Genomic DNA, 23754 nt, shown 5'->3' with positions numbered 1-23754 from the left:
AATTGCAAATTGTGCTAAATTTCCTTATACTCGAGGCTATATAAGTATATATTTTACAGATTTCTCACTCGACAGACTGTTTTTAGCTGAGATTGCTCTTAGGTTTCTCTATTTATATGAATCTCTTCAAAATGGAATAAAAGAGAAAGCTAATAATTTGAAATTAAATTGAAGTTATGTGAGTTTTCAGATTCTGAATAAAATCTAGGTTCAAATCAGGTTTAAATTTCCAAGCAAAGCCGTCTTTGTTTATGTGTAAAATTAAGTTTTGAATAATGGTTTCAAAAATTACTAAAACAGATTAGTGATCATAAGAAGCAATAAAAATATTAAGAAGTGCGTTCTCGTACACACTCAGAACTTAAGAGCACCATTTGAAGAGAAACTTATTGAATGAAGTACTTATTTCATTGCTTTTGGAATTTTTAGTTACTCTTTTGCTATATTCATATACAAATAATGCCTAAAAGAAATTATATAATCGTCTAACTATCGTGAATGCCCACATTTAATGTCCAGGACTGACTAGCTGACCTTACTAAGATCAGTCATTAAAAGCCTTCAGAATCTATTTTCAAATTTCATTGGATTTTTTTTTTTTGATTGATTGTATGTAGCTTGAAATGGTATACATTTTTAAGTTTAGACTTATTAAATGTCTATTCAGCTGAGATTTAACGTAATATTAGAAATTATTTTGTACAAAAATGCAATAGAAAAATATTAAATAAGTATGCCCTTACTGGAAAACTATACAACTATATACTTATACCATACTACATATACTATGATCTCCAAAATTCTGAACCTAGAAATAAGAAACCCAACCATATCAAACGTATTCTTGGCTTACGACAAAATAAATGCTGAAGAAGCTCAAAACAATACGTCTTGACTAAAAAACTATTCAATGGTAGTGAAATTAGCATTTTAACCATGGACCATGTAGAGTCAATTGTTATGTTAATTATAAAAGAAACTTTAACTGATAAATTTAAAATAAAACGAAGCTTTTTGCAGCAGTTCAAAGTTTTTTCAACTCTAGTTTATTAATTTGAGAGTAGGTTATTTTTAGTTTCTTGAAATCTTTGTTATATTTTGAGAATACGGTTCGTGACATAACAATTAAACACAAAAGGATTAAGCCCAAAAAGGCAGCATTTGATTTATTTCGACCATTGACAAATTGCAGAATTGCATTAAAATTGATACTTGTAACCAGTTTAATTTGTCTTTATCAGAAATATTTTATAAATGTTTTGAACTCAATCCGTTAGCCACCCTCTTTTTTTAATTTTTGGAAAGCAAATAAATTTGATTCCTTTCTGTAAACAATGACAAATATTTCCACTTTTTCATTCATTCATTGAATCATTTATGGCTTGCTTTACAAGTTTGTTCAACTTTTTACAATAAATGTAAATTTTGCGTGAACGTGAACTATTTCAATAATACTCGTTTATCTGGGCTAAATTCGATAAACAAAATGAAACCTCGTCAGAAGTTGGATGTACGTGTAGAGAAATATCTAAGCTAAAGCTATTTGTGACGTCTGTCAGAAATAGAAAAAAACCAGATGCAAATGCATATATCCGATAACCGGTTATACAAATCGATCACAAACCCCCGCAAGATATTTTCATGAATCATATACACAGAAACAGGGTGACAATACAAAACAATACAGTAAAACCCAAAAAAAAAACCTCTTTATGATGAATCATATAACTGTTTAAAACACACAAAAAAAAAAATTTTAGTATTGGCTAAGAACGAGAAATCACCTGAAAGTGATTTCCTGACTGAGTCAGCTCTTTAAATCGAGGCTTTTAAATCAAAAGAAAAAAGTGAAAACGAAAATGAAAATGAATTAAAATTAATGTCAGAAAAGGGGCAATTAGTTTTGGCCACGAGGAACATGAAGCCAGAAGGCACACAGACATCGGTGGGCGGGTAAAGAATGTCAATAATTAAAAGGCGGCCAAATGTTGTCATTTTCAGGACCTAACCCTAACAGAAACGACTTCCTGCCCACACACACACACACATACTAACCGAGCACACTAGGCACACACACGAATGAGTTGTGTTGGTTTTCTCGTTTTGGTTTTTAGCATGCAAGTCACACGTCCTTGCCAGGAGTTTGTTGTTGTTGTTGTTTTTGTTCTTGTTGGCATTTTGATTTATCGATTTAAATTTTTGTGTTTAAGTCAATGTGCGTGCCGGGGTTTTCCTCTTCTCGATATTTTCTTTTTGGCTTTTCTCAATCATTTTTCAAAAAGAATAATACTACTTCATATGTGTATGTGTGTGTGTGTGTGCATTTATGTGTGTTTGTACTTTTTTCTTATTTTTTTTTTGGCCGCCTGCCGTTTAGGTCGAGGTCTTTTATATTACATTTTTTTTTTGTATTTTTTTCAGGGTCTGCTTTCACCCACTCAGAACCCACATACACAGACGAACACTCACACACACACACACACGCACACATAAAGAACGTTGAGAGCTTGAAAACTGTTAACGACGTTTGCGTGTGCCTTCTATACACACACACACACATACTCTCACACTCACACATGCTGTTATAACCCAGATGTGTGTTTTTCGTATGTTTGTGTTGCGCGCTCGCAATTTGGGTCGATGGTAAAATGGAAAAGCCAAAAGCAAAGCAAAAGTAGAAAAAAAAAAGAAAAACGTATACCCAACAACAACAAGAACAACAACAGCAGCTTTTCCAACAAAGGTCGTTGAAGAGAAGACCAGTGCACATTTATATAAATATACACACAAAAACCTGAACACAAGCTGACTCTGAATTATACGATACGATATATGTATGTACATATATATATACAAATGTATGTGTGTATATGTGTGGGTACCAACGCGGGTTCTGTCTACATTATTTGGTTTCGTTTCGTATACATATATATATATATATATATATATATTCTCTATTTTTTTCTTGTTGTTGTTCTTCCTTCCTTTTTCTCTACTTTTGCTCTGGTTTCATGTTAATTGCTCGTAGCGTCGCTTGTTCCAGCAATCTGCGTTAATTTTAAAGCTTGATTTACAGACTACAACTACTAGTCCTTGTTACTATAGTTGTCGTTGGTGGTGCTGGTGGTGGATGTGCTTCGCTTCGCTGTGGTTGTTATTGCAACTGCAATTTGCGCCCAAAAGCACACAGCACATTTTTTCCGCTGCATGTGTGTCGTGAGCTCCAATTTTTCTTGTTCTCCTTTTTATGGATGAGTGTGTGTGTGTATGAGGTAAGCGAGGTATGTTTGTACCGAAAATTGAATAATATAGCACACAGTAGACTTATGTGCTTCACGTACACCATGCAGTATAGATGCAGGTACCTTCTTAAAGAATTGCTTGATTGGAACTCTGGTAAAAGCAAATACACAGATAAAATCTGTGATGAATTTGTAGGTACTAAAATGAAACTGACGTTGCTATGAATTCCAACAAAATATCTTGGCTATAGGATTACAGACTTCCATAAACAATGTTTTTACTTACTTTCTGACTAACTATGATGTAAGAAAATGCAAAAAATCAAAGCACAACAAATCATCTTATGGTCTCTTGGATCTAACAGAATCTAACATACAATTTTCTACAAACCAATTTAAGAAATCTTTGATTCTTAGATAGATTAAATTAAATAAATTAAGTTTCAAATGAGCATTTCCAAACATATCTTCAAATATATTATTTCACAGGAGAATATTTTAAGAAATGAGGAAAAGAAGCTAAAAAAAGTATGCAATGGTTTAAAAAACAAATTATTATTTCAACAAATTTGTAACTTGAAAACTATAATAAATGTTTGCTAAGAGAATTATGTTTTATTCATAAAACATTACAAAATTTCTTTATTTGCTTAAAAATAATATTTATTGTCTACCTTAGGGAGCAAGTTTCTACACATTTCCGCCATTAATCATTTCAATACAAATACATTTTTAAATAACCGATTTTATTTGTTATTTACTTCAAAATGAAGCTAGCATATTGGAAATATTCAACCTATCTAACACTTTGTAGTATTTTAAAAATGTTTAAGGTACAAGTAAAGTCCATACCAACAATTCGTCAAGCCAATCCCCATTTTGGTTTTGTTTCTTTTTGTTGGCCAGCTATTTTGGCATTTGTGAACTTGTGTGTGTGTATAGGTATATATGTTTGTAGGTGTCCATTGGACAGACGGGAACACGGCAACAGCAGCCAGAGACAGAGACAGCTCAGTTGAGTCATTAAAATGAGAAATGGCTCTAGGGCCTTAGCACGCCTAAGCAAACAGTGTGCAATGGTTGGGTTTAATTGTTGGCCAAAATGTGAGTGCAACACACACGGGAATCAAACACACATAAACAGCAAAAAAAGCAAAAAAAAAAAGAAGGATGAAAAAACAAAGGTAAAATATGGGTACTCAGAAGCTTGACTTTTGCCTGATGGGGCTGAGAAATGCACATCACACATTTAGACAGACTGTAAGGCACTCATCTGTGTGTTCGTGTGTGTGTGTGTGTGTGTGTGTGTAAGTGCACTTTGCACTACCTTCACTTATGCTAGCTTATTTATGTTCCATCCAATATTACGTATACGCAATTTATGTGCCTTGCGGCTTTAGTGGTTGATCAGACATAAACTAATTATGTGGCAACATTAGCCTGTGTGTAACAACACAAATTTTAATTAAAACCATAGATTGCAGTTAAAATATGATTTATTTGCCACATATTAGATTTAAATAACTTAATAATTAGTTAACATTCGATCGAACTAAAATAAACTGCAATCTGAAAATTGTATTGCAATTAAATTTTCAATTTTCTAGATAATCTATAAAAGGAGACAGAGTATTGCATTGCATTGATTCATTATTTATTGAAATGCAATGTCTCCAAGACGAAATAAGAGCAATCAAATTGGGGAAAATTGCTCAGATGATTTGCTTCGACAGACTCAAAGATGCTGTCGATAATTTATTCAAGAATTTTAAATATTGACATATCTTTCAGAGTTGTGGACATGTGTTGAGTCAAGTTGAGATGGATTCTGCTTGCTTGACATTCTATTTTAGTTATTTTTAAATGAAACAGAAGCTTGCTACACTTTATAATAGATTTTCAATCTTTTTTATTCGAAGAAATGCCAATTGTTATTAAAATTGTAAGTCGTGGGCTATTGTTAATTGCCAGTGCTTGTCAAAAATAGTTAGTTTGATAGTTTATAACTATATCCTATACTGATAATACTAATATTATAATCGATTAGGAATATTCATTTTAGAAAGCTTGTAAAAACTAAGCAATTACACGGCTTACATCCATTTGGATAACTAATTTTTTGAGATTATTTGATATTTTGGACAATGCATTTCTCTAACATGAAAAGGTAACACTTAACAACAGAAATCGTAAAACACAACTAAGATCTGTAATATATAATTAACATCATAATAAAATGTAATATAATAAATTACTAGAAAATGCTTATAAAGGTTAAACTGTTAATCCTTAGCATATAATTCTCACAAATGAAATGTAGGTAAATCTCAAAATTAAGGGAATAAATCATCAAATGAAAAATAAAACCGCATAGAAACTTGAGTTCTTCTAGCTCAGATTAATAGCCCCAAGGTCATCCACAATCATTTGTATAAGAACTTGTACTGAATACTTAAATCGAATGCTAGAAACTCGTGTAATTGTACAGAAAACGTAAAATTAAGAGGGTAAGCGATAAGGTTTACCAAAGGAATTTGTTGGTAATTAAAATATTTAGGAGTATTAAAAATGTCTTAAAATATCTAATGAAATATAATACTTGGAAATGCAATTTACATAAATAGATGTTGTTAACGTAGGCAAAACGTATTTCAAAGTAAACCCACGGAATCGATTTCGAAGAATTAAATTATGAAAATGAAAGAAAAAAACTATATTTTGCGACTTTAAGCAAATGTTTATGTATTAATTTTTATTTGAAACAAAGATTAAAATATAATAAATTACTCTTTTATTTATTTTGCAAGTAATTAATAAGTTTTCGTCTTGTCCATAATAACAAATTATAAAAAATTATAAGCAAATAATTAAAAGGTTCAGAAATAATTTTGATGTTAATAAATTTTGTTTAATTTGGAATTTTGAAAAAACAATAAAAAAAATGTGTATATTTTTTTTTATTTATATAAATCAAATTAGACAATGTTGCTAGTTAGAGCTCGGCATTTTTTGAGTAAGACTTTAATTTCCTTTCAATTATTTTCTTAGCAGACACCTACGAGATGTTTTAAAATTAATTTGAACACCCTTTCGCACAAAACGCCAAGGATGTAAAATGGGAGAAAATTGATATTTAAAGTATTCGTAATGGAAGGGAGAGTTTATTCAACTATAAATAACTTTTAAAATGTGTTATATTTCAACCAAATTGCAGTGAACTATTTTAGTAACTTAAGCCTTTTTTTAATTTCTTACAAAACATAAAAGTTTTTCACAATTTATTATAATCGAACTCTTTAGACTATACACTGTATATTTTAGAGGCAAGTTTGACCCACTTCATATCATTACAAATCTAGATTCATATAGAACTTCTCGTCTCTAAAATTAATTGTCTAATGTTAGTATTGCATATTTTTTCCATTTATAAATAAATTTGTTCTGTCAAATTTATCATCCTAAAGACACATTTACCATAAGACACATAACGAAAATCTTTAAGAATAATTTGTATTTTTTTCGCTCTCAAACAATTTGAGATTACTTTAAGCCAATCAATGAAAAATGTTGATATCACTTGAATTGAAAGTAATTGCGTTTGCCTTCGCTTTGGCAAATATAAATCAAGAACCCTTGTATTGAAATCCCAATGCTTAGTGCTTCATTTACATAAATACAAATGTCATTAGCCCGACTTACCATTGATACCACGTTGATTGGCCATATTATCCTCGTCCGGGCCATGAGCTGCATTCAAATTCATCTCCTCCTCGTCAAACATTTGCTCCTCGGACTGAAAGGGATATAGCAATTCGGCTTCATCCTCATTCGATGTTTGTTGCGATGGTTCCACTTGATAAGTGGGCGGGGCGCCACCACCACCACCACCGCCAGCACCACCGGCAACTCCAGCAATATTATTGTGGTTATTATTACTTGTATTGGGCTGATGTTTGGCTGATTTTGGTTTAGCTGAATCGACACCAATTTCTTGTGGATTCAATAGGCAAAATATTAAGAAAATGCCTAACATTGCAGGCTGCAGGCAACATCGGCGACGACTACGACGACGACGGCAACAGCAGGATGATGAGGAGTTGGAATTGGAGGAGGGAGAAGCCGTAATTTTGTTTGCTGTTGCCTCTGTCGCTGTTGTTGTTCTTATTTGTGTTGTTGTTGTTGTGGCATTTAATGTTAATAATACTAAGCGTTTGAAAATATTTACACTTTGTTTGACAATTAGCATTGCAGTATTTGAAGAGGATTGCTGTTGCGTTTGCTCTGTTGGCTGTTGTTGGTGTGTGTTAGCAGTTAATGTTGCTGCTGGCACTAATTGGCAACATTTTGCATCCTCCATAGTGGATCGTAGGCGACCGCGTCGTCGACGACTATTGAAATCTATCGTTGTCGATTTGTTAATTATATTTTTGGCCAACATATTGTTTAACTGGCTGCGCGATGTCAATGTCGATGCCGTTACCGTTGACGTTGCCGTTGCCGATGCCATAATGGCCGATGTTGCTGATGTGTCTTTAGCTAAATCGGCTAAATTTTTGTTGTTGTCGTCGTTGTTGTTGTTGTTGTTGCTGTAGTTGTTGACAACAACAACATTCCATTGCTGTTGCTCTTTTTGTTCTGGTTCGAATTGTTTTTGTGGTTGTTCGTTTTGTTGTTGTTGTTCTTGTTGTTGCTCTGGTTTGCTGCATGTTGTTAGCTGCAACATTGGACCCGTTGAAGTGTTTTTGGTGTTGTTGCTGTTGTTGTTGCTGTTGTTTGATCTTGTTTGTAATTATTATTATTATGATTATTATTATATATTTCTTGCAAAAAACCGTTTGTTGTCGTTGTACGAGTTTTGTTTTCTTTCTTTTTTCACTTGGTTGCCGTTGTTGTTGTTGTCGAAGGGTTGTTGAGGATTTCAATTAATTTCTTTATCACACAAAAATTTATATATACACTATACATAAATAACAATTAACACTTGAATAGAATGAGAGACAACATTGCTGTTGTTGTTGTTGTTGCTTTTGTTTTCGACATTGGATGCCGCATTTTTTTATTTTTGTTTTTGGATTTTGTATTTAAATTGAAATGTATCCTTTATTTTTTTTTTGGGGTTTCTTTTTTCGTTTTTAGTCACGGCTTAAAGTGGCCTATACCATTGCGGTTGCCATTGCTGGCGTTGTTGGCCATTTGTGTCAGCACATCAAGCGTGTGTCTGTGTTCTATGTGTAACTGTGTGCGTGTGTTGGAAAATTTTTCCCTGAGTAGCTAGAACTGCCAGCAGCAGTAGAAGCAGCAGCACCAGCAGCAGCAGGAGCAGTAGCAGCAATATCAGTTAGTAGCACCAGCAGGACCACGTTGCTCACTCGTCTAAGGTTAGGCGAGTAGTAAAAAAGTTGCCTCCTTCTAGGCTAGACTTCACATGCAGCATTCTAGACTGGAATGCCGAAGGATAGCCATAAAAACGCTGGAAACGCTGCTTTTATGGCGCAAATTGAAAAAGTCACCGCGTGATACACAGACACACACACACACACAGAGAGAGAGAGAGCAAGCGAGTGTGTGTGTGTGAGAGAAATGTTGCTTATCCTTGTTGTAGTTGTTTGCTTGGTTTTTGGCCTGCGCTTGCGTTGCCTTTGTTTACATTTTTGTAGATTTTTCGTAGTCAAAACTGTAAAGAGTAAAGAAAAATTTCAAAATAAAATTAATTATTAATTAAATATGGTAAAACTTATAAGAATTCTTAAAGATGGACTCTAGATATATGAGTTTAACGTGCGCCAAGTGCTAGCTTACTCTCTTTATCCTTATGCTCTTACAGTCTGAGAGAGAAATTTCTCTCACTTTTTATAGTTTCTCTTTTGCTCTCTTACTCTTATCCTTTCTCTCTCTCTTCTATTGCCGCTTATCTCTAACGCCTTATCGCGTTTTTTTTTTGTTGCTTTCCTTTTCTCTGGCTTGTTTGTTGTTTTAGCTTACGCTTACAATTTTTACTTTCATTTAGATTTTGGTTTTATATTGTAACTCTGCCTTACTTTGGCTCCCTCCATCCCACTGTCTCTCTCCTTCGGGTTTTGCCTTGGCTTTCACCTCTCTTTCGTTCTCCCTATTTCTGATGTCCTTTTGTATGTCGCTCTCAATGTCTGTCTCCTTCTTTTTTTATGGCTCCTGACTCCTGGCTATATGCGGTTATGTTCATTGTTATGCTTTGAGTAGCTCCTGCTAATCCTCCCCCTCGCCCTCACCCCACCCCAGATCTCCTGCCATTTTTTTTCTTCTTCTTTTTTTTTTTGTTGTTGTTATTTTTAGCCATAGGCCAAAGTTTAGCCAAGAATTCAACTGTGTGGCATTGTTATTAATTATGTGTTTTTTTTCTTCTTTTTTTTGCTGTTTTTCTGTAACCAAATTGCGTAACATTTCAGTATGCTAACACATTGACTATGTGTGTGTGTCTGTGTGTGTTTGTGTGTGTGTAAGTATCTGTTGTTTTCATTTGCTTTACATAATTGCATCATAAAATTGATTAAAACTCGACAGGATGACAAACAGGAGGGGTCGGATCGGTCACCTAATACCTTTTTCCTAGCTTGAGACTTGGCTATTTTGGTTACACAGGACAGGCGTCCTAGTGGGTGGGCGATGTGTATGTGTGTGTGTGTGTGTGCTGAATTAGGTTTGCCATGTTACATGAGAAGTTTGGCAACTATCTAAGTACGTATTTTAATTAATTAATTTTACAAACTTCTCAACTTTACATGCTAAAAGTTTTCACGCCCCAAATCAAATTTAAATAACGAGAGAACAGTTTATGAAATTTTTGAAAACTTATGTGATGCATTTAAAACGAAATGATTAGTTTTAATCATATGAAAAGTAGTGGAAATTGTACAATTAGTAACTGGAAACATTTGAGAAAGGTCTTCAAATTTCAAGTTCAATTTGTAATAAACTATATGATGGTCTAAATAAAAAAAAAGCATTGACAATAAATTAAATGTTTGTTAATAAAACATATTATAAGGAAAATAGTTCTAGCAAAAGGATTTTCCCATTTTATTATTTTTTTTAAATTTTTAGAAAAACAACTTAAAACTTAAACTCAAGGTAAAATTGACTACAGGTTTAAAATGTGTAAATCATAAATAATTTGTAATGAAATAAATTTTGAATATTTATTTCCAATCATCTGCCTAAGTTGTTTAATATTTTGAACATTGGCTAGTACAATCAATTTGTAAAATCACCAAATGCTCAAAGTCAGTTGTCCAAAAAATAGAAAAAAAAAATTACAAAAACTTATGAAAATCTATAAAGTAAATTACAACTTGAAATAATCATATAAAAAAAAATTACAAAAACTTGTGAAAATCTATAAAGTAAACTACAACTTGAAATAATCGTATAAAATTGTCTATTAACTATAAAACTATTGACTAACTAATGACAATGCAAGAAAAACTTAAATATTTCAATAATGATGAAAAACCCATAGCCCATCGCCCATAGAATTATTGTCTACCTATTTAAGCTAATGTCTAAAATTCAGATTAGATTATTTATATTTGCAATAGTTTGAGATAACAGGCAACATTGAATTTAAGGCATTTTAAGGCAACAAGATACTCCAAAATATATATATTTCTTATATCTTTGGTAGAAATTTCACATTAAAACAAGTTGAGAATATTTTAAAGCATTATTTGCTAAACTATATTTTGTTCTATAAAAACAAACAAGCATATGATATTTTAGAAACAAAAAGTAAAATTAAGACAATAATATTGAATCTTATGTATTAAATATTTACATCAGATTTGTCTTTAATTCTTCGTTTTTGTTATCAAGTTGATATAAGATAGTCATATAAGATAGACACCTACAATAAAGACTTTTATAATTTCTTTTTGAAAATAAAATTTACTAAGTTATTAAATATTATTCAAACTCCTAAGGCTTAAAGCTTTCTTATGTTTTGGAATAAAAATGATAAAAAAAAACTCATATCTTCAAAACAAAAATAATTTTACTTTTAAAGTAATTTGCTGCATTATTCTTTATAAAATTGCTTCAATTATTTATTTTAATTTAGTTTAAAGAAGATTATATCAAATTAAATCTTTCAAATTGTGAATTTCTTAAAGTCTTTGCAATACAAAGACAAAATAATGAATATTTTTTAAAACACTGTGACTACAATGTTTGATTTAAATGATTGTATGTTTAATTTTTGTTGCATTTAAGACAATTTAATAAATTTTAATTAGAATTCAAGATTTGGCAATTTAATTTATGTAATGACACGCTCAAATAATTCGAGCAGGAAACGGAAACATGTTCCACTTTTTCCTTCGCTCTTTGGCGGCCCCAAAAAGTATGCAATCTTTTTGGTCTGATCTACCATGGCGAAACATTAAGCTGCAAAAACTTGTTCGCTGTTCCTTGTTATAAAAGTTTCTTTAACTTTCAGGGATAATTATTATATCATTTGCAGGACGAACTTTAAAAAAAAAAACAACAACAACAAAGAAATTTGTAGCCAAAAAATGGGGCGGTGCCACTTTAACGACTCGTTTGGGTTTTCTGTCGCACCTCTTGGCCCCTCACCCCCCACTCTATGGCTAAGTGTTAAATTTTTGTTCGTCTTAACCAGGCAAAAAAGTTTCTTGCAGCAAAAAAAGAAAAGAAATATATGTATATACATATATACATATATAAAGAAAAGAATGAAGGAAAGAAACGAAAGCGACGTTTTGACCCCTTTATGGAAAAGGCCTCAAGCACGAGAAACACACGTATACTCACACTCATATTATGACAAACATACACACAAAGCATACAAAAAAAAAAAGTTTTTCCTGCAACGTTTTACCCTCCCTTGCTCCCTTCACTGTCAGTTTTTATTGCTTGATTATATAAAAATTGCCTTTGCCTTGCATTTGACTTGAAATATTTTAAGCTCCATTTTGTCTACAAAATTTGCTAAGCTTAATATTTTCTTTAAATTGGTTTAATTTGCTTTTAGTGGTTTTGGTTTTTGTATTCCATTTCCTTTGATTTTATATAAAGCTAAGTTTTCTGCACACACACACAACACACACTCACACAAACACACAATTAGAGAAATTTTTGCGGAGCAGTTTTTCTTTTCTTTTTTTTTTTCTGTAGGATATTTCTGCTATTTTGTTTGAACGTTTAAACGAACCGTCCGCTTGTTGGTCCTGCGAGGATGTTGTCAGCGCAGCGCACGAAAACGTTTTGGAGCCTGCCAGCAGGCCATCACGAGTCCTGGGGCCAGCCAGCCAAGCATTAGACGCGAAGCCAATGGAAGTGCCCGATGAGAGACGAACAGCAGCGACGAAGAGACAAAAGAGAGCCTATGTATGCGAATGCGAAAGAATGTGAATTCCAGCTTGATTCCGTTTTAGTTACTTGTCCATTTTGCACAACTCATCCGTGTAGAAGGAGTTCAACCTACTCTCATTTCTGGCTTCAATGGAAGGACCTAGCCTTTGTTGTTTTAATTTATAATTAATTAATTTATTATATGGCATATATTTACATTAGGCGCAATGCAAACAATTCTCTAGAGAAAGTGAAACAGAGAAAGAGAAAGAGAGAGCACATTCGTTTGGATGTTTGCTTGTGTGTGTGTATTTTCAACCAACTTCCAGTTTATAGCATACTTTTCGGGGCATCACTGAGAGAGAGGTTCTCTCTCTCTTTTGTTATATCTCTCTCCCAGGTAGTCCAGTCGCAAACAAACAGCAAAAGGAAAAGTCAGAAAAAAACTTTTCTGCATGACGAACCCACACTCGCAAACACACACACTTATTCAGACACAACACACTTACACACACACACATATACACACTCATTTACAACACTCGCTCGTAACACTCATACACACATACTCCACGCACAATTGTATTTTGATTATGCCCGGTTTGGTACGCCGCATAGCTCAGATATTTCTACGCACAACAATGCCACGGTTTTCGCCGTTTTGTCCTCAACCTCCTTCCTCCCTTACCCCATCGTCATGCCACCGCATCCCATCCCATCCCACTAGCCACATTGATAGCACACTTTCTCCTTCTTTTATATCCCACCAGTTTTTGCCATATTAAATATTTATAGAAACAAAAAAGCGAGAAATACAAATACATATATGCTTAACAAATACCAGATATATGTATATGTATGAGAAACAACAAAGACTTTCTATAGACTCTATATATAGTTTAGAAATTTATATGTCCAAATTTGACCTTTACATGTGGAAAAAAGGCAATATCAATGTCATTTCAATATGATGATAAATTAAATTAGAAAATGCTTTGCAAGCCATCACACAGAACAGATTCAATCCCCATGTTAGTACATATAATATTATTTATAGCCAATTCCTTGAAATCAATAGACAATCACAAATCACTTTAATCAGTCTCTAGTTAGTTGTCTTTAACATTTTCAAAAGATTTCCTAAGAGAGTATTGGCAGAGAAACGATTTGCCATGACTGCCGCGTTAGAGAACGAGTTTAGATGGAACAAAATCTCTGCTCGATTAGGCTGCTTTTATTGGTAGATAACTACATACATAGATGGATAGTGAGATATCTGCAGAGAAAAGTTATAGTTAAGATGCCGCAGTTCATAAGTTTTAAGTAAAATTTATCCCAATTAGTTAGAACTTATTATTTAAGATAATCTCTTTTTATTAGATGGTAATTAACATCAAATTCTTTCCTTAAGTCTCAAATGCAAACCATTTTCAGATTTTAGTGTTAAGACAGCTGACAAAATGGGATCATATTTATGGCGGTTTGCCTCACGTTTCTGTCGTTCAGAATGAGGTAGGCCTAAATATGTATTCAGATAGCCATCCTTTGACTCAAGTTCTGCAACGGCTGGCAGAACCTTAAATGTACGTATTACTTTTGAGATGGCTGTTTTAATTTCCAAAAGAGCAAACTTTTGTCCAATACAATTTCGGGGACCAGCACTAAAGGGAACATATTCAAATGGTCCTGGTTTCTCCTCTTCAAAACGTTCAGGTCTGAAAAGATGAGGTTCCTTGAAAACGCGATCATTATAGCCCAACAAAACGATGGCTACATTCAAGGTGGTATGTTTGGGTACAAGAGTGCCATCTGCAATAAAAACCAATAAATGTTTGAAAACTAAATTCATTTTTTCCTGGATGACTTACTTATCATATACTCCTTATCGGTAAAGCGGCCAATTATGGGAACACTGGGGTAGACACGTTGGGCTTCCTTAATGAATAGATCTAGATATTTCATTTGATTGATTTCTTTATAAGTGGCATCACGTTGCATATTATCGCCCATAATCTGACATTGTTCCTCATAAAGTTTTTGCTGAATATCCTGATGTCTAGAAAGTAGATAACCAGCAAAGGCTACACCTGAAGTGGTTGTATCATGACCTTCAAACATAAATGTTGAGACCTCCTCATAGATTTCCTGCTGATTCAAAGGTCGTCCATCTATAGTTGACGATAGAAGAGTATCCAGAAAAGCCATTTTCTTCCTGCTCATCGAAAGATCATCTGTTTGATGTCCGGTTTGTGAAACAGAATTACGTAGACTTTGTATACGCTTCTCTATAATATCATATGTGAAATTTTTCAGTGTCTTGAGTGTTTTCTGATAAACTGCATATTCAGGCAGAAACGAGTAAATTGTGTGCGATCGCTTAAAAGGATGGAAAGCCCGCATATTCGTCATGTAGCACATACTTGAACAAAAGAATATTCAAAATTAAAATTTAATCCCCCAAAATTGGAAAACTAATTGCAACTTACTCTTTAAAAGCCTGTACAATATTCGAATCGCGTTCTTCCATGGCATTAATGGATACACCCATGGCTGTGTCACATATAACATCCAATGTCAGATAATGGGCTTGATCTTGAAAATCAAATATTGAATCATTGGCAGCCGCTTTCTTCAGTTGTTCAATAAACTTCGTGGAATTCTCATTCATCACTTGATGGAAATCTTGTAGGATATTGAAATGGAATGAGGGAGTTATCATCTTACGATGCTTATGCCATTTGATGCCATGACTTGTCAGTAGACCGAAACCCAGCCATGGTTTCAATAACTGATACACTGAAGACTTTTGAATCAACTCTTGGCTATTCAAAATGTACTGCAAATGACCAAGACTTAATTAGATGAATACTATGTCGTATTATTTAACTTACCTCCAAATGTTTGGGATTTGTAACTATTATACCAGAATTATAGCCAATCCAATAGGCATAATTATCCTTGCCGTAATCAATCCACCATTCAAAGAATTTCTCAAGAATTTCTATTTGAGTAAAGTCAGTACAAGATATATTTATTTTTAAAAACAAAGTATAATTTTCATTTTGCTAACCTACTGGAGTTTTGCCCAATTTGTGGGCATTACCCAAAACTGGCACAGTTGGTGGCCCATTGATCGTTTTCATAATGCGTCTCTTTCTAACAACACTAAGTTCAAAGTACAAAATGATCAGAGACGGCAAAGCCAGTAAAAAAAACAAGACAAACCACATTTCTTTGTATTTTTTTTTTCTTTCTCGACACTACCGTCTACGGCAACAAGACAATTGTGAATGAGCTGAGGTGTCTCTTTTTGGCTTAAATACAACATCAAACAGATTAAAGTCCATTGATAATAAGAGAGAATGTTTCCCCTGTAGAACAAGACCAAAGTCTTGAACTGTTTGCTTTAGATTGTAGATGCAATTGTATAAGCAAAAAATAAAATATAATCCGACAAATTTACAACCAATTACGTCTCAAATTTTATTTATTTCATCAGCATTTCGTGAATATTAAATCCCATCAAGCCAGAAAGTATGCTATACATTATGCTATAAGAAGCGTTGGCAAAACTTTTAGTTCTTTGAGATATTATTACCAGTTCATAAAGGAAGTTAACTCTTCAGTTATGAGGACGAAGTTAGATAAATAAAAAACTCAGATCAAATAACCGATCAATTATTCTCCCTCCATGCTGCTTATTTAATATTTACGTCTATGATTGGTGAATATTATAATACAAATTACATAAAATGTGTATACTTTGCACTGAGATAGAGAAAATCAATCAAAATTCTGTTTGTAAACAATCCACAGCTAATTATCATTCACTTAACCTGTTTTTTGTTTTTCCTCATAGTACTTTGTGCCGTGAAATGCATTTTTTTTTTTGCCGTTTCCAGCTAATTGGAAAACTTTGAGTCAAAGTTCATGTTGACGAGCCCCTCGATTTGATTTGATTCGATTTGATTCAGTTTAATCATGAAATGACGAATCGCTAGCATTGGCTGCTATCAGCTGAGTCTAGACAACAAGAGGCCAAATATTATCTGACGAGCCCCCCTTTTCGAACGTTTACATATGTATTTATGTACTTTTATGATTATTAATAATAATTGTAAACATTATCTCACCTGTAGGTGTATTGCCTATGCGATGGGCATTACCAAAAACTGGCACAGTTGGTGGACCATTAAATTTTTTGAGGATACGCCTTCTCTTATAAACACTAAGTTCAAAGTACAACACGACAAAGGCGGGTAATATTAGCACAATGAAAAGCAAAAACCACATTTTAACTTTAGTTTATACTCTTTACTAACTAAAAGCAAATTAATTAATCGATTCCAAATCAAATGTCTGCTCTCCGTGACCAGAAAATCGTATATGCTACAAAATGTACAGTCGACTAGGGCCTTAAATAGAAATCGTAGATCAGATTGTAGATGATTAAAATGAAAATTAAAAGTTAATGAATTTTTCATACTCTAGCTTCATTTGTGAATTTGAATAAAACAAAATAATATTGACTGAATTTTAATTATATTGTTTACAGGTTTATTACTGATTACAGATATTACAGATTTATTAGAAGTTAAAAAATTAAGAAAATTCATTAATAATAAAACACATTCTAATTTTATACTTATAGATTGATTTATAGATTGATTTACATAAAAAAATACAAGATTAGGACTTGTAATCTATAAACATTTTCGACGATTTGTTTTGCATTTAATTTTTTGTAAAGAAATTTCATAAAATAAAATTGTTCGAATATTAAGAATTTAAGAAGAAAAGATTTCAGTTTTAATTTTATTTATTTTTATGAGAAGCTTTGAAAAAACTGTGAAACTCCATTTTAAGGTTAAGACGTATAAAAACGTATTTGAAAAAGTTTAAAAAACATTAATTTAAATAGAATGCCAACAAATAAACTCTGTAAGTGTATTTTTTAAAGATAAAGTCTTAAAAGGTTATTGTAAAATGTATAACAAAATAAACTCTTGAGACACCAAGATGTAGGAAAACCTTTTTAGACAGGTTTAAAATAGATGAAAAAGAGCATTTTTCATTCGTTTTAACCCCATGCCTTAAAAAGACAACATTTCTTCTTTTTTGTTTTGTTTGATTTCTTGTTTTATGAACCTGCACGAGACTGTCTGGCAAATGTAGGTGGACTTTGCACCTGTTTTTACTTTATTTTATCTGTAGACAATGCCAGACAATATATGTATGTATTAATCACGATAGACACATTTTATTAGTGTATAATTTCATATCAGTAGCAAGCAAAGGGGCTCGCCATTACGGATTAGCTTAGATGTTGACCCATTTATGAAATTATATGGGGACTAAACGGATTTATCATAAGCACATAAAATTATAACAAAAATTAAATCCACCCAACTCTGTATTAAAAGCAGAAAATAAAATAAGGTAACTTTAGGGCTGGAACCAAAGCATACAAAATTTATTCTAAATAAATATTAATATTTAAAGCTAATAAAACAAATAAACTTTTATTCTGTTGAAATGCAAACATATACATTAATATTGCAAACATTGTTGATTGACACTTTTAAATTATTTATATTCAACAATAAACGAAATGCAATGTGTTTAGTTTATTAATTATTTACAAATATTTATCTATACAAAGACATTATAAAACATAAATTTCATTTATTAAATACAAATACAAGTGTATTCTTTATGTAAATTGCATTAAATGTCTTAAATAAAAATATTGCATACTCTTAGGCAAATATTTCATTCCAATAAAAAGTTTTGCTATAAAATTTTATTGAAATTTGGGCGACATAAATTGGCTTAGGAAATGTGAAATTATTTAACTTTTCTATGAATTGTTATTGCTGCTTACATTGTGTAGCTTTATTATGACTTTTGTTAAATTAAAATGTGAATGAAGACTTATTAAATTATTAAAGCGTTAAGAGCAAAAGGATTAAAAATTATTTTTATGAAATATAAAAAAACTAAAGTCAACAATAGTATTTGTTTTGATACTACTTTATTTATTTCTGTAATTAATCAAGCACATTAATACCTAGATCTTTTAAAAATTTTGATGTCTTAATTTTACAGTTGCATAGAGTTTTTTAACCCAAAATTTGATTGAAAAATAAATTGTCACAAACACTTAAGACTACACAATATAGCCTACAGCTTCATCTTTATTTCAAATATTTTTGCTTTTTCAATGCCTCAAACCATATGCAAAAAGAAACTCTTACTCTATGTCCACTCGAATTGAATATTGAACATACCTAACCTGCTTAGACTTAAAGCAAAGCCTACTTTACGGCTTAAATTTAAAGGCAAATAAATGTTTTGCTTGTTTAAAATGTGAATTGAAATTGAAGAATTTATTGGCCTTATCTAAAACCATAAATTTAGTTTAAATGGTTTGAATTAAATAAATTTGATAATCAATTTCAGATATGTGAGATTTCGAAGCACACGAAATAAATATGTTTGGCAGCAAATTTAATGCAAATTAAACTTAATATTACATTCATCTCTGTATAAATTGCATATTTTATGCACCGATTTGCCAAATAGTCAAAGAGCAAACAACTCAATTTAAATTAATCCTAATAACTCATTTGTTTGAAATGGTTATTCATTTAAGATGACTCTAATTTATTTACCATAATCTCCATCATTTTTCTATTTCAATTTAAAGAGCAAAATATGCAAAAACCAAACAAAAAAATTATTTCCCATTATTTGCACAACTTTGCGAGTTAAATTTTTGGGTGAAACATGAAAAAAGAAAAATTATTTCTTAGGCTTCTGCTTCTAATAGGCATTTTATATCATTTATTTTATGCACAGTCTCATAATAAAAATGCCAAAATATATCATTTGTAATTATAGTTTGTGGGCATGAGGCTAAGAACAGAAAAGAATCCCAGAAGAGAAAAGAAACAAAAACCCGAAAGAATTTGCCTGCACTTGTCAGGATAAAACGGCAAATGATAAAGATATGATGGCTCAGTTTCAGGCACAGCAAAACAAATGATTCAAGTCAACTGTGTCCACATATAACAAAAGAGTTATATAACAATAGATGTATGTATGTATATATATATAACCAACCCCCCCAAATCCAATCCCTTCTCAATAGCAGAGAAGACTGAATGCTTAATAAAGCATATAATATGAGTATTAATCAAATGTGGCGCATTGACTTTTCATTTGCCGCCGTATGGACGTGGATGTGTGTTGATGCTGAGGCTAAAAGAATAAGTAGAAATGTATAGGGGGAAATAGAGATTGGAGTGCAGGGAGTGAAAGAGGTGGAACTACAATAAATCACAAGTGGGTAAAAGTTTTTCGCTTTTATGCCATTTGTTTCGGTAATTCGCTTGACAACTCAATGCTGTTTAATGCCCAAACTTATAACTGGCGAAAAATTTTAATGAATGACGTCGTCATCATCATCATCATCATAAGCAACATAAGCATCATCATCATCGCCATCATCATTGCCAGTTGGCAAGGACTCAGCCTTTTAGCCAAGGCCGAATACGAATGAAGAGCTGGAGGGTTAAACAATTTCAATGAACTTTGATAAATCGCTGTGTGGCAAGTCGAGGGCATTTCGGAATACAGTTCGGCATTCTACTTGGTTGAACTTCCTATTTCCTATTACCCATTTGGCCATTTTGCTGATTTTTATTTTTAGTCACTCTCCACCACCAATCGCCGAAATATTTCTCTTCCTCTCTCTCTCTCTTTCTCATTCCCCTTCCTCACCATCATCATCTCTTGATATGCCACGCGGGGCTAATGTTCAGTGATTATGTAAATTGTTTTTCTCATTCATAGCCATTACAACAGCTTCCTATGATTAGACTAATATTTTTAGGCATCGATTGAGTTCTATTAAAAGTTGACTTTTATTTCACTTTTTCGCCCTTAAAATTAGTCTTTAGTAGGATTATATGGGACATTTATTTTTTTCAGCCCAAATTGACTGACAAAAATAAAACGTTATCTTCTTTGTTCTCACAACTAAAACAAAAATCTAAATATTTACGAGGCAAATTTGCCAAGACAAGTTTTCAAATCGTTTTCGAATAATGGTTTTATTTGGCAAACTTTTACTTCAAATCATTTATACTTCTTTGTTTTTTAACTAGTTGTTTTAAGGCTTGAAAATTTTACTTTAAGATTAAATCCAAATAATTTAAACCTCTCCTAGGGCTATGACTAATCTTTGTTTTCATCATGTTGGACAAATGAAATGTGTGTCTGTATGTGGTCTTAGTTCTATACCCCTAACAGCAGGGGAACAAACTGTCTGGCTTTTATAATAACATTTATTTAAATTAGAGAATTATTCCCCAAAGAACAAAAAGAAAAATGAAAAGAAGAAGAAAAGTGGGTTTTGTTCTTTTTTTATGTCAATCTTTTCTTGTTTATTAGCAAACATTATATACCCAACCATAAGAGACCCACGAAAACCACACAAATCCTTGCCTTAAAGCAAACAGTTAAAAACATAAAAGAAAAAAAAAACAAAAGTAATGCAAAATGATAGTCATACAATTAACCAAGGTCTGACTGTCTGCCATGTTTAATGCATTTTGCCCTAAAAACAAAGAAAAAAATGGTAAGAAAAACAACAACGGGAAAAGACAAGAAAAGGAATTAAAAAGAAGTAAACATTGCGCATACGCCACGGTGTGCGCACGCAATCCTGCATAAAATGTTTAGCACACGTTTTAAGATATATACACACACACACACACACACTCATACAGATAGACAAAGATAGCGTAATAGATGAAGATGTGAAAGAAAACCGCGTTTACTGGCCACTTAAAGAGGAACTCCCATGAGCAAAACCATGGGAAGTCCCTTCCCCAAGGGGATCACAAGAACTATGCAAAAGGCTAAAAACACAAATACTTAGGGCAAAACCTCCTCTCTCTCTCTAACTGTATGGCTCGCTCTTGCCATCGACCATAAAAAGCTATATAGAATGTTGCAATCAGTTAATTTAAGTGCAGGCCAGGCCAATAGCAGCAGCAGCAGCAACCGAAAACAAAAAACAAAAAGAAAAGAAAAATGGAAATTTCAATGTGCATATATAAACAAACACGCACAGAAAGAGAAACTTGGGTAAGATTGCCTCAGGCTCATATATATATACACACACACACATATACAGTGGGGCACACACCCACACATACAGGCACAAGTGGCTACTAATGCAAATAATTTACATGTAGGCAAAATGTGGGTGGCAACGTCAGCACCGAGGCAGACAAAGAGGCGAAATGTCGTCAACAAACACACACAAAAAAAAATATAAGAAAAAGAAAAATAAGAAAAGAAGAAGAAAAAGGAAAAAGAAAGAAAGAAATAATAATAAAATAAAAGAAACGCAAGCGAGAAAAAGAAAGAGAGAGTGTGAGAAAGCGAAGGCAAGTTAGAGAAGAGGTGGTGAGAAGAAAGAAATGTAAAAGGACATTATGCGTCTTTTCACATTTGAGAAAAGGACAAATTTGTAAGGACAAGTGTAAGTGAAGGAAGCGGTAACAAACACAAACACACAAACGCACTCACACACACACAAGCAAAAACAAAGACAAATACAAAATGTATGTATGTATGTATATTATATAGAAAATATTTAGAGGTCCTTATTCTTTAAGATGTTGTGTCGAGGGAAAATCAATGCGTTTCGGCCACATGAGAAATCAAACATAAAAACTGCAATCAAATAAATCAATAATTGAATTGAATTATTGTAAAGAAATCCTGTCCATCCTGGCCAGTTGGCATTAAGAGCCCAAAGCAAACATCAGGCAGACCAATTCGTTGGAATTTTGCTTAACTTAATAAATTATACGTTAAACTTTCACTTATAAGTTTAAAATGCTCAAAAGTTGTGTAACGCGAAAATGGAAACTCTGTCGAATTCAGATTCAATTAAAGACATGAATGTCGCTTTTTAGCCACTCTGAATTTTAATCTGAGTTCAGCAGAGGTTTCATTTTCACGTTATTTTAAAATTCCACCATATTTACTTAAATGAACCACTTTGCACGTATTTTAGTTATTTAATATATGTATGATATGTTCGCCATAAAAGATATTCAGACGTTTGTGATACGTATATGTTAATATATCCCTATTATTTACCAACAATTTGCCTGATCTGGATAAATTAGCGTTTATCTCATTTTTATAGTATTCTTTGTGGGAATATTATTCTATGTAAAACTTTGTAAGTTTTCATAGGGATGGTTTTTTAAAGAGCTCTTGTAATTTTAGTTCTTAAGGTAGCTCTACTATTCCTTTTAATAAAAGCCACACTATTCAAAACGTAGAAAGTTGTGTCTGACCTTTTTAAAATAATGATACACATATAAAAACTTGTTCAAAAACCGGTGAAGGTTAGCGGTAATGTGTTGTGATGATAGGAAAATATCGGAAAATTCATGGATAAATACATAATATGGAAATATCAAAAAATAAATTCAAAAATATTTAACAAATGGATAACAAAAATATGTCGTTTTTCGAGTTGATTCAAATTCAAAAGAGATTAGGCACAAAAAAATAATTTAATTGTGTTGAATGATGACACATTGAAAACATATAGCTGTGAGAAAATGTTTTTATAAATAATAAAATAAATACCTCCTGAAATTTGCCGCTTCTCCACAATCTGCCGACCTAGAGGGTATCTGTCCATAATGTTAATTGAAGACTGCAAAGGCTTGTTGATAAAGTGTTGGATCAATTTTATATAACTTCTTCATTATGACATGGTAACAAAGAAGAGTTTATGGATAGTAACTGATGGCTCTCTTCTTTACATGAATTAATATTCTATTAATAATGAAAAAAAATAAAAATACATGTATTTCGATAAGTAGGAATACAAATGCAACCAATACATGTATAGATAGATATGTATGTAAATTCGTCTTGTTCAATTTCCCGTCCACCCAATCTATAACCAAACAATTCACTTTTCAGCCTACAAGTATGCAATATTTATTCACTTAAACTAGAGTGTCAATGGTCAAATCGTCACACATATGCATAAAGAACAAACACTTTTAAACAGAAATAAAAATACCGAGATCAAAACCGAAATCTGGTGGTGGGGAGAGGGAGA

The 23754-nt window shown here is 32.4% G+C and overlaps 2 protein-coding genes across 10 annotated transcripts in view; both read right to left on the bottom strand.

Moving 5' to 3' along the window:
* Nucleotides 1-8010, bottom strand: part of LOC6643899 (sodium/potassium/calcium exchanger Nckx30C) — a 39029-nt gene extending 31019 nt beyond the window's left edge. For all 8 annotated transcript variants that reach the window (XM_023176636.2, XM_015178052.3, XM_015178053.3 and 5 more), the window contains exon 1: nt 6942-8010. In XM_023176636.2, coding sequence (XP_023032404.1) covers nt 6942-7965 — 1024 coding nt within the window. In that variant the 5' untranslated portion in view covers nt 7966-8010. The remainder of the gene's footprint in view (nt 1-6941) is intronic.
* A 5933-nt stretch (nt 8011-13943) lies between these two features.
* Nucleotides 13944-16880, bottom strand: LOC6643898 (cytochrome P450 4e3). Of its 2 annotated transcripts, none has more exons than XM_002067080.4 (5): nt 16721-16880; nt 15479-15588; nt 15074-15423; nt 14456-15006; nt 13944-14396 (listed from the first exon to the last, which is right to left on the bottom strand). In XM_002067080.4, exons 1-5 carry the CDS (start codon nt 16878-16880, stop codon nt 13981-13983), a joined length of 1587 nt encoding a protein of 528 aa, XP_002067116.2. In that variant the 3' UTR covers nt 13944-13980. The 2 variants fall into 2 exon arrangements, with proteins under 2 accessions (XP_002067116.2, XP_023032381.1); XM_023176613.2 differs by lacking the exon at nt 16721-16880 and adding an exon at nt 15658-15818.
* Nucleotides 16881-23754: the final 6874 nt, after the last annotated feature.

Source organism: Drosophila willistoni, assembly GCF_018902025.1.
Source record: "Drosophila willistoni isolate 14030-0811.24 chromosome 2R unlocalized genomic scaffold, UCI_dwil_1.1 Seg167, whole genome shotgun sequence".
Lineage (NCBI taxonomy): Eukaryota > Metazoa > Arthropoda > Insecta > Diptera > Drosophilidae > Drosophila > Drosophila willistoni.
Note: the sequence above shows the minus strand (reverse complement) of the source record. Positions and strands in the feature narration are given on the sequence as shown.

What these genes read in the sequence shown, in the direction of transcription:
- LOC6643898 (XM_002067080.4), bottom strand. Translation starts at nt 16,880, where the DNA reads ATGTGGTTTTTGCTTTTCATTGTGCTAATATTACCCGCCTTTGTCGTG. An exon ending in ATTGTACAGGCTTTTAAAGA is followed by an intron (nt 15,007 to 15,073) that starts GTAAGTTGCAAT and finishes CTTTTGTTCAAG; the next exon opens with TATGTGCTACATGACGAATA. An exon ending in CGATAAGGAGTATATGATAA is followed by an intron (nt 14,397 to 14,455) that starts GTAAGTCATCCA and finishes TTTTTATTGCAG; the next exon opens with ATGGCACTCTTGTACCCAAA.